The 11,969-nt window shown below is 36.7% G+C and overlaps 1 protein-coding gene across 1 annotated transcript; it reads right to left on the bottom strand.

Annotated features, from left to right (window-relative positions):
- Positions 1–6,101: 6,101 nt before the first annotated feature.
- On the bottom strand, positions 6,102–10,018 carry LOC112568503 (zinc finger protein 511-like). Its single transcript, XM_025245813.1, is given in 7 exon segments — positions 6,102–6,126; positions 6,357–6,447; positions 6,450–6,483; positions 6,930–7,074; positions 7,624–7,683; positions 9,093–9,289; positions 9,880–10,018. Coding segments are annotated over 7 exon segments (555 nt in total). The 5' UTR covers positions 9,883–10,018.
- Positions 10,019–11,969: the final 1,951 nt, after the last annotated feature.

Here is an 11,969-nt window from a genome sequence, read left to right on the forward strand (position 1 = left end):
TCTTCTCGATGGTCCTCTGCACGCCGGTGCTGCCGCAAGTCATAGTCGTGCCTTGCGGAGTCAAAGAAAGGAATAAAAAGACAAAACAGTGAGCGATGTTCATTCTACGATAATTACGATGGTGATAAAAATTTCAGTGAAGCTAATAGAGGACAGGAAGACGACGCGACAAGGGTGTACATTCACAAAAATATTAGGCATGTGTTATGATTTTGTTGCTAATTTTACATTTCATCAAGTCGCTGGTGGTGACATAACAGTTTTCTTGTTTGTTTGCTTCTTTTTCTAGCGGATATGCTTTTATTTTCTTAATTTTTTGTATTAAGTGAACAATAATCTAAACTAATAGTTTTTTACCACCAAGTAGAGAGCCTATACACTCACCAAAAAAAAGTTCCCATCAAAATTGCTGATGCCGAAGCCTCTACTCCACTTGTCTAATGTAGATCATGGGATCTGATATCACTGTGCACTTAAGATAGTTATCAATAGTTATCAACCTTATAAGTCCAATAACTATTAAGATGTCGTCTACGCACTCAGAAATCTCATCGCCTTCGTCGTTGTGGAATCGACCATCAACAGTTTCAGAAAATGCAAGGCCTATCAAAGAATTTACCAGCATTTTTAGAAAGTGTGCCTCACAATACTGACTACACACACCACAACCGTGATAGAGTTATTCCACTTGTTTAAATACAATACAAAACATATTTAATGCTGAGCATGTCATATTACTTCTATCGTGACAATTATTAAAGTTACCACACACGAAAATACATTTCAGAAGACTCATTAAATGAGGACCATCATTTTGCCCGAATTTCTACAAGCTGTTTGGCTGGAAACAAGCATGTCTTTATGGATTTAAACGCTACTTTGCTTCTTGTTGTTGTTGTTGTTGCTGTTGTTGTTGTTGTTGTTGTTGTTGTTGTTGTTGTTGTTGTTGTTGTTGTTGTTGTTGTTATCGCTGCTGCTGCTGTCATTGTCGTCCTCCATCTTTCGTGTTCCTACTAAAGTGATTTTACTCATTGTGAGTCATGACCCTCACGTTGACTATAACACCGAAATCTTTCACTGCTCCTGACTACAACCAGACTTAGTGAAGTGTAAGTGTAAGTGTAAGTGCAAGTGCAAGTGCAAGTGCAAGTGCAAGTGCAAGTAAGTGTAAGTGTAATACAGCGTGTGCAGGTGGCCTAGAATGCTGTCAACTCTAGGAAGAGAGGAAAAAGAATGTTACAAACAAGGTTACGCCCAGATAATACTGTTTGCATTGGACACATTTACAAGCTTGAACAATAACTATCCTTGGAAGGTGATAAAATCGTATTGCCTACACATTCCCTCAGTGCAGCAATGAATATTATGGTCTTGACCTACAGGAAAACCTGAGAGCTTGACCTGCAGATTTGTTTGGAGACCAGGCTACCTGATAGGACGAATGGTAGCCGCAGTGCATGCTGGTAAAACAATAAAACACCAGCTCACAATTTACAATCTGTCGACCCCATTACTTGAAAAGAATAATAAAAAAGGGTATTGCAGAGATGGTCACTGCCAATACTGATGCAGGTGACAAGTTTACAAGTTTGACTTACTTCTTTCCATAAAGGGTAATAAAGACTGTATGAGTGCATGAGCCTTTTCTCAGAAACATCGTGAATAGCAGCTTTAAAAAATGTAACCTTATTTTCTTAAATGTATAGAACAGCGAGGACATATGCAGTATAAAAATTTGTGATGAAGCTTCAAATACTAAGCGACAGATTTATTTGACAGCAGTGGAGCAGTGCAGTGCGCAGGCTTGATTAACTATGAACCTGCTTGCGGTATAGCGCGCCCCCTCTCTCATAGTGAAAACAAGAAATTTCTTAAATAATTGGTAAATGACCAGTGAGCTGGTGAAAATTTGTTGGTTGTGATGATTGATGATGATGATGATGATGATGATGATGATGATGATGATGATGATTGATTGATTGATGATTGATGGTTGATGATGATGGGGATTGATTGATGATTGATTGATGGTTAATGATGATTAATGGTTGATGGTTGATGGATGACGATGACGATGACGATGATGATCGCCCATTCAATACTGCTGACAACAACAAAGAGTGTACATACTGCTTGCCCTGTGGCGGCCGATGAGGAGAGTCACAAATGTTAGCAGGACACGCGCAGGTACGACAGCCATGTCGAGGCCCTCTCACATCACTATGGCGGTCAACCTTTATATACCTGCAGGTGACGTGAGAGGCTTCTTTAAAGAATGCAGGAAGCTCTGTGTCACAGTTCAACCCAAATTCTCGTAAAATGAAAAGGACAGAATGATTTACGATCAGTGTATTTGGTGGCCACTAGTGCAAGTAATAAAACATCTAACGACACATTACAATCAAACTTTGCCGATTGAGTCTGAGCCCATTTCAAGGGGGAAGCGAGTAACACAACAGCGGTCATCATCTTCGTAATCGTCCTCGTCCTCCTCCTCCGCTTTCTTTACAATTTTAAGGAAGAATTAAAAACTAAAACTATAGTTAAACCATGTGAAATATGCAAAAGCGACAACAACAACAAAAGGCAACCATCATATCATCATCCACTAGAGCGTCAACATCGAGAGAATTGGACTGCGAGCTTCGACAGATTCCATATTGCTGGCCCAAGAGTCGGCGACAAAGAGAGAGGAGGGTGTGGTCACCAGTCCCCAAGAGGCGGCTAACAGTGACATTGTGAGTGTTGTTAGCATTCAGACCCGCCTAGCCATTCACTGAACAATAAAGCTTTCCTTAGTATGATGTGCATTAATTGAATTCTTATGTAATTATAAAGAGAAACCCTTGGGTGTAAATGAATTGAGACTGTTTTCTTTTACTTTTATCGTATTTTAAGCATCTTGTACTGCAACATTTCATTTTATAATAAAAACTTAGACAAGTCCTGCAAGATGCAGATTATTTACTTGTTCAGAACGAGAAACGCACTACTGTCCTCTCGACTGTGTCAGTGCTCTGTCAGTACAGCAGGGCTCTGTTTTGGGCCCAGTTCTATTTTCTATTTACACATCTCAGCTTGGTCCTCTCATTGAGAAGCATAATGTGAACCGTAAGATGTTTGCAGATGACACTGAACTCTATTTTTCATTTAGTACTGACAGTGAGTCGGTGCGTGAGGCAGTTTGTGCTGTAGAAGATTGTTGCTTAGAGGTCAAGTCATGGATGCTGAGGAATAAACTCAAGTTTAATGATGAGAAGACAGAGGCGATGCTATGTGGTTCCAAGCTTAGCCTTAGTAAAGTCTCTCTAGACTCCATCCAAGTGGGTCAAGCTAGAATTCCTCTCTCCAGCTCCGTACGGAACCTTGGACTTTATGTTGACAATCTTCTAACTATGTCTGATCATGTCAGTTCTGTAGTCAAGGCATGTTATTTCCATATCCGCACTCTTGGACGACTCCGACCCAGTCTTAATAAGAAAACTGCAAATGCAGTTGCTGTGTCCCTCATCGGTTCTACATTAGACTATGCCAACAGCTGCCTCTGGGGGATTTCAAAGAGCGAGTTGTCGAGGCTACAGCGAGTGCAGAATACGGCTGCGACGATAGTTGCACGTAAGAAAACAACTGACCATATTACTCCTGTACTTCGTGACCTGCATTGGCTTCCTGTGGAGAAGCGAATTGAGCATAAATTGTTAACTTTAACATATGGCTGTCTTCACGACCTTGCGCCTGTCTATCTGCAAGAACTCATTCGCTGTTACCAACCCCAGCGGAACCTTCGTTCAGCAGCACACTTCAGACTTGAACGACCGAGTGTTCAGTCAGGGAATGCTAATAAGAAGACTGCGGGTTTTAGATCCTTCTCCAATGTAGCCCCGCTTTTGTGGAACTCGCTTCCCCTCTCGACCAAGGAGTCTGATAGTATTGGATCTTTCAAGAAAAACCTCAAGACTCACTTGTTTAAACTTTTTTGAAGTTTTCATTTGACCTGCAGTTTGGTGGCTGCTGGGATCACCGCGCATTGAGCGCATCTTTGTGATGCGGATACTGGCGCGCTACAAAACGACATCATCATCATCATCATCATCATCATCATCATCATCATCATCATCATCAGTGCCGGGAGCGCATGTGGACATTGCAAAGAGTATAGCTGAGTGGAGTGACAGAGTTTATAGAAGTTCAAGTCAGTTATTTCAAGTCTAAAGTTAATCAGTTTTTTTTCCCTACAACTAGCATGTTAAAGATTGTGAGGAGTATATGAGAAATTTCTGTAAATGTACTGTAAACAAATAAACGCTGACGACTTACAAGTACCTTGTCATGCCACTCTTGCTGGTAACAATTTATGAGATTTTATATTCTTTTGAAAATAATTAACTATCTATCTGGACCGCCCCGAGATGTTAATGGAAAAGTTAGCACACTTAGGGAAAGAACAATGAAGATCTTTGCTGTCCAGAGCTGCTCAAGCAGCTTAGAGTTGAAAGTACCTGTTTTAGAGCTGGATATAGTCTGTGACACAGCTTTAATTGCTAACTATACAGGCTGTAGCCAAGTGCCCACAATGAACTGTAAGTGGTTCACCACATCTAAGCCAAAACACATGAAAGGTAAAGTCCACTCTCCCACCATTGCTTTCCAGTTTTCCGGGTAAGGTCAGATACTGCTTCTGGGTTGGCTGAGGGAGTATTTGCAACCTTTAATTCAAGCAAAACTCAAGTCAAGCATCTGGTCCACAGCTTAATGCACTAACTACAAAAGAGCTTTCAAACTGTTCTTCATTTGAAAAAAAAAAAAAACTAGCAATGTGATCGTGGGTTTCAACACAAAAACCTGAACTTAAGCAGCAAAAGACTTTATTGAAAAATACATATATTCATAAAATTTGATGATTTTCCAGTCAAGTATGTAAGTTTTGTTGTTATTGTAGGTATTTTTATAAGTCTAGGCTGCACATCATGTTAAAGGTAACATGTAAGTTACTTTGGAGATTTGCAGCCACTTTAATACTACATAAACACCCCTTTTCCTTTCGAAGAAAAAATGGAAAGAGCAAAAACAAAACTACCAAATGACAAGAGTTTCATGCACACATTTGAAAATCATAGAACAAAACCCCACGCATAATACATGGAAGCATTCAAATGTCCCTCCTGAGAGCACAGTATAAAAAAAAACAGTGATAAACAAAGTCTAATGTCATAAACTGAACTCTTTTTTTTCCTTGCAATGTTTTTGGTGTTTCCTAAGATACCATCTCCGGCAGAGCCTGAGCTATGTCACCCATGTCCACATTCTCTATGTTGACGGTGGTGTCCACAGAAGAATCCACTGTCTGCTTATGCCAATGACCTCCTTTTTTCTTCTTTTTACCTGGAGGCCGCTGAAAGCCCTGACTAGCTCCACGGCCAAAGGAAAATGTCTTTGGCACTCTGAAGCAAACAAAAGTGAAAAATGTTTTAATGTATGCATTTTTTTAAAACCTTTCTATCACTACAATTTACTGAGACGAAAGTGCATGAATATCAGGAAAAAAAGTTCACCTGAATTTGTTTTATCCAGATTAAATACCTTCTATCTGTCACTCCTTTTAACAAGCCTCTATCTCTCTTCAGTTAGACTAAAAGAAGTAATCAGTAGCCCAGCAAATTGAGCCGATTTTCACACATTGGTTTACGAACAGTTTTCAAGCAAATATCAAAGGATTCAGATTTTTTTATGAAGTAAAACAGGAAGGACAAGCGCTGTTCTACTTACTTGTGAACAAACACTCGGCGTACAGTCTTTGTTTCCACATTTTCACAGTGCTGTGAGAGATCCATCATAGATGATATTTTCTTTGTCAATGACACACTCACTGGACGCTGAAGCACTCAAGCTCTCACTACTAACAGAATCACAAGTGGTGCAGTTACTGTTCTCGTGCCCTGGGTCTGGTTGGTTTAGTCTGGAAACCGATGCTGCTGTGCTGGTATCAACATCCATTGTATTCTTTCCTTTAATAGTCTTCTCATCTTGCATCCTGGAAATCGCCAACATTATGCTGCATTTGTCAATCGTGTTGTTTATGTAACAATTATTATCTATTCTTATTACTCCTTATTAGAAAAGTCAGGCCTGAAAAAAAATTCATGGAGGTGATGCTTTAGTGGCTCATTTTCACTACATTAATTTCTAGTTTTAAATTCTATTTTTCCCCAAAAAATGTTCAAAACTTGACAAGCAAACTATACAAGCAATAACTTCTATAGCTACCCACAAATTCAATCTCCATGCCAGTCATTCACCATGGTCATTATACGAACACTCATAAATGATAAAATTACATAGGACAGCACAAGACTAACCTTTTACCCTGACGCTTGTCTCTGTGAAAGCGGAAGTTTGTTGGATATTTGTGGATCCTCACAAGATGGTCATGACGCTCTTTGGCAGAGTAAATTTTTCAGCACAACTCTCAACCAGGCAACGATACTGCACAGAAAAATACAAGACAAAAAACCCAACAGTGAGCACTTGTATTTTAGTTTCTTCTTGATGAAGCAAAGGAGTTAAATGTCTTAAAAGCTCTTTATGAAAACCAGCCCTTGACTGTTTTCCCTTCAGTTTACTATCTGAGCTGTAAATACCTCCCATTATATCAAAATGTTACTTTGAATACTATTTTTTTTTTAGCTTATTGCCAAGCAGGATTTTTGTTTTTTAGTACTCCGCATTGTTTCACTCCCCATTTAAAATCTATCTTCAGTTATTTGATTGAGTTCAAATAGGTCACAGAGGAAGCATAAAATCTTCTCTGATAAATTTCTTGAAAAGTATTTTTTTAATGCAGCAGATTCGAGACCCGAATAGTTGGCTGTTGTACTAATCATCATGAGTACAGACAAGAAACAACTGAAGTAGAAAAAGCCTGAAGTTACCATAAAGTTCTGTCTGGTGGCTAAAATGGCAAAGAGAGGATCATGGTTTTCTTGAATATGTATATCTAGCAGTAGTGCTGATGGAAAAACACACCGACAAGAAGTGCAGGCATGACGATGTAGACTGTTGTAGTGGTTCTCATAGCTGCAAAAAACACCATAAGTTTCTGTTGTCTTGTCACAATCAGTTGATCTAAACTATTTTAGCATCTAAACATTAACCTTCTAAAAATCAATGGAAGAATAGAATGGATTTTGTATACTTGAAAATGTATTTTGTGTATAACTTAAAATCTATAACAGTGAAATAAATAGCAATTTACATTCTTTTTAGCATTCTTTTTAAGTTAATCACCGGTCTCAGCAATTACACAAAACTAGGCAAATGTTAAAAGGCCTAGGAATGATGGTTATTATGCTGTGTTCCATTTCTAGACAGAGTAAATGACAGAAATAATATAATGAACAACAAAAAAAGTTTAACATGCATGTATAATATTTTGTTGACCCTTTTCTATCTCTCATAGAGGCAAATATTAAGATGCAATATGGATAAATAAAATAAACAATGAAAAGGTCTTTAAAAAAATACTACAGCGCTGAATGGAAAGAATATTAGATGAAATCAATGAGCCAGAGAGTATTATACCATAATGAGTAAGTATAATACCATAAGAATGAGCCATTATCATACCTTAACAATGATGAACACATATAGCTGCAGCCAAACACACAACATGGAAATGCCTCTTTCCTGTTTCAAAAGGTGAATATATATTTCTATTAATTTTCCAGGAAATACCAACTGCTTTTAGTTATCTCTCAAAGAAACAAAGACAAAAATAAATGACCCATCCTGATCATTCTTACATATGGTTACTTATTTCACTACAACTTATGAAGAGTAGAATTGTTACTTTTGTTACTCCATAGGTTAATTAAAAGAGCTTTTCTTCCTTTGTGGGATGCCAATCCTTTTAATAAACAGTTAATGCAAAATTGTGCAATTAAAGAAAGGTCAAAGACTTTTTATTTCTACAAACTACTTACAACCTGAATTTTCATTATTATTAAATTTTAGGAAAACGTCTGAGGATGTTAAACATCAATATGAAAACTAAATTTCGTGTTAACTTAGTTCCAAGGTCCTTTCTGTATTTGTTTGTACTATGTATTACATAAAAATCTGGTGACAAAGCTTCCACACAAAAAAAATGGTCCTCAAGCTATTTTGCAGTATCTTGTCCTACATCATGTACTAGATAATGTTTCATGACACAGAGTAAATCAGAATGTTTTACTTTTTTTATTTATTGCTATTTTTTCTCTCTCTTTTTTTTTCTTTGAGCAAGCATTGTAACTTCTCTCTAGTCTAGATGTGGATGGAATTTCTTTTAAAACTTGGATAAATGTCCACTTACACAAATTGCTATTAAAAATATCATAGCTATATAGATAGCTTTTACAAGTATATAGATGTATAACAGTATGGTAATGAAGTACACTTTATGATGAGAAAATGCAGAGCATGTACCACTAATATCAAATGTTTCTGAATCATTAGTATTCAAATATACTGAACCAATACATGAATATATTATGCAACTTTTTAAAAGTAATCTTATTCTCACATAGTTTTAGTAAGCTGCTACTGACACGTCCTTAAGTGAGGTTCAGCACAGTAATGTAGAGTGTAATAAAATTATCCTTCCTTATCAGGTCTATCATATTTGTAGTCTCCATGAACCATTTTTTAGCAAATCATCAAATAGACACAGAAAAAATGAATTTTATTTTCTTAAAAAAATATTCAAAAACAGCAAAGTTTGATCCCTTCTCTACTACACTTTAAATGAATACACGCCACATTTCTGAATCCTGTAATATTTTAATGATGCGTGTACCATTTAGTGTGATGGTAAGATTGAAAAGTAGTTGCTAGGAAACAAAGATTGATGGATAATGAGATACAGACATAAAAAGAACCAAAATAAATAAATCAATATGAAACAGACAAATAAAGTTTTACTAAATTAAGATCTTAAAATTCAGAATGAGTGAGCCACCCAATAAACACATTTTTTAAAATAACAACTTTGCTTGTTAAGTATGCAAATAAATCTTATTAAAAATAATGTGAGCAAAAATGTTTTCAATACTTACGTTAAATCTGATATAAGCAAACCCTCATCTGATGCTGGGTCATTATCCAAAGGGATAAATTTTCTAACAGAGCAAAGGGCTTCATCTCCTTGAGCAAATAACTCACATCCTGCCAGCATTCGTCTCTTCAAGTGGTGCCACTTCCAAGGTAGCAATATTTTTTCTGTGGTATGACTTTCTCCAACTTCCATTGCCATCTATAATATTATTAATCTTTTATGTCAACTCTACTGGTCATGTACAAATTTAAGAATCTCTTGCAAAATAAATCTGTACTACATTTTTTAATTGCTTTGTAAACAAAAAGAAAAACCTTTCTGGCAAGCTCAACCTTCAAAATCCATAAAGAGAGCAACTACAGTAATCAAATTTTGAATAAATAAAACCGTCTTTCTGTGTAAAATACGAAGTATTTCTGTCTTCCACACTTCACCCCCACCCTTTCCAATTTCATGAGAAATGCGCTTTTAAACTGGTAACTGAAACTTCAACATCCATTTCAAGGAAACAAAAAAAAAAAGTACTAATAATTTTTGCTCATTCATACATAGCTGCGATATTATGTCTAATAGAGTTTCTAGACACCTACAGAACAAATTTACTCCAAATCGCAAAAAAAAAATGTCAACACTGTTATAGAATATACAATAATTAAGTCTAAAGTTTTGATCATTCTGACGTCAAAACAAAAGCCGATTACAGCAGTAAGATATATTGCTTCAAGGATTCTAGTTCATAAAGAATGTAAAAGTCACGACCATAAGAAGAGAAAAGAACCTATACAAACCATTCACGAATGTTCTAGACGAGAATTGAAGTAAAATTTACTTCTCAGCCAAAGGAAAAGACAATTTGTCCATCAGATCATCGATCCTTTCCTGTAATGTTTCAATAATATCAGACGATATAAAGAGATGTGTATCATCAAGATCTTGAATTACAAATTTTACACCAAACTCTTTTGTTTCGTCTAAATGCAGTAAAAGCTGTTTCATTGCAGGGTCACATTCAACAAGAACGCCTTTCAAAACGTTCACCATTTTGAAACTGCCGAGCGTTATCTCCCGTGACAAGTCTCCCGTTTTGTTGTCATTTGTTGTTTCTTTAAAGGTGATTTATACAGATATTAACGGTTTTTCGAAGCCTTTCAGCACTAAAATCTATTCATTATACTAATTATAAAAGAATAAAGAAATTGTTTTTAAATAAATCGTTTCCCCTGAAAAGGGAGGTAATAATAAACGTTTTGTGACAATTTGTTTTGTGACAAGAGTTCCCTTTCTTGGATCACTTCTTTATTGTCTGTCCGCGGATGTCCAACACACATTTTTTTTTTTTTTTTTTTGTTTTGCTCTCAATCACTACACACATATAAACATAATAGGAGTATATATACAAAACATAATTGGCAGACATACATACTCATACAGCATTCAACACACACGCACACCTACACTTTCTCACACATATGCGTGAACCTCCTAAGAAGGATGCCAGGTAATATCGTTGACCTAGAGTCCTTGTGCCTTTTATTTAGGATGGTGATGCTGCTGGCACGAAGGACCTATGGTAAGCAGTTTTTCGCACACGTGGCATTTTGTAGCGCCTGCCCGAGGGCAATAGCTGAAATCTGGGATGGAAAGGGTGTGTTTGGTCTGAAATAATGTTAGATGCCATATTTGTGACTGAGCATTAAGGTAACGTCAGATTGTGGCAGCAAACAACGATGGCAGTTGAAGATTGTCTCATTAGCTTAGCCGAAAACGATTTGATTGCATATCTTCTAAAAGTATTGCTGAGGAAGGTAGTAATACTGGAAGTGGCAGCGGTAACATCAGTTAGGAAGAACGACGATGAATGTTAATCTGCGTACGTCACTGGATGTTCAGTCGGATCAAATCAGAAAATTTAAAACTGTGAAGACATCTTTTTTCTCTTTTAGCAATTTGCGTATTCATTTGTTGATTATTTACCTATATGCAACCTAATATTTATATGCAGCAACGTTTAACTTATTGCAGAATCAAAAGATACTTCACCTGGACCTTTCTTTTCATTAGTCACTTCATCTGTCGTCAGTCGATCGCTTACTAAGAGCTTTATAGGTTCTTCAGATGGGTCTGTCTTCTTTCAAATCACCTGAGGTCTTTCCAATTCATTGCATAAATGGTCAGCAGAAAAAAACACCCTGGCAGACGGCTTTAACGGAAATGATTACATGCAACATAAAACTATTTTTTATTTACTGTCTGCATAATGTGTTTAAAATGTTCGATATACTGAATCACTTATTTTCAGACCGTTAGTTATTATTAGAAGAAGTATAGAAGAAGAAGCATTTTAACTTCCTATTATTTATTAGTAGTATAGCATGTGTTCCTGCTTGGCGGTGAAAATGTGCTGGAAGAATGGAGCAGATATAAGTAGAGCAGTTCAGATGAAAATTACAATATGAAGAAGATAAGGAAAAAGAGGGAAAATGGTGAGAAAAGGAGACCACCAGCTACTGGAGGTATTCTCGAAAGGTACAGGGCTTAAGGCCAGCATTCGGAGCTACGAAGACTAGATACGGGAGTACATATTTAACTTCCTTTATTTTCCATACATAGCAAGCCCGAATAATGTGCTTCGAGCGCACATCTCTAGACATTCCAGCGATTTTCATATATCCATATGATAACTGATTTCTATATCTCATTATTGATATATATAGACATAGTGGTGTTTGTTTTCATCATAAATTATATCCTGATATGATAGTTTGTAGAGCTATGCTACGATAGGATGGTTTATTTCTATGTCTCGCGATAGGTATATTGGGATTGGATGGTTTATTATCATTTCCCGGCATAAATATATCTGGATGTTCCAGTTTGT

This window comes from Pomacea canaliculata, linkage group LG7 (genome assembly GCF_003073045.1).
Source record: "Pomacea canaliculata isolate SZHN2017 linkage group LG7, ASM307304v1, whole genome shotgun sequence".
In the NCBI taxonomy this organism is placed as follows: domain Eukaryota; kingdom Metazoa; phylum Mollusca; class Gastropoda; order Architaenioglossa; family Ampullariidae; genus Pomacea; species Pomacea canaliculata.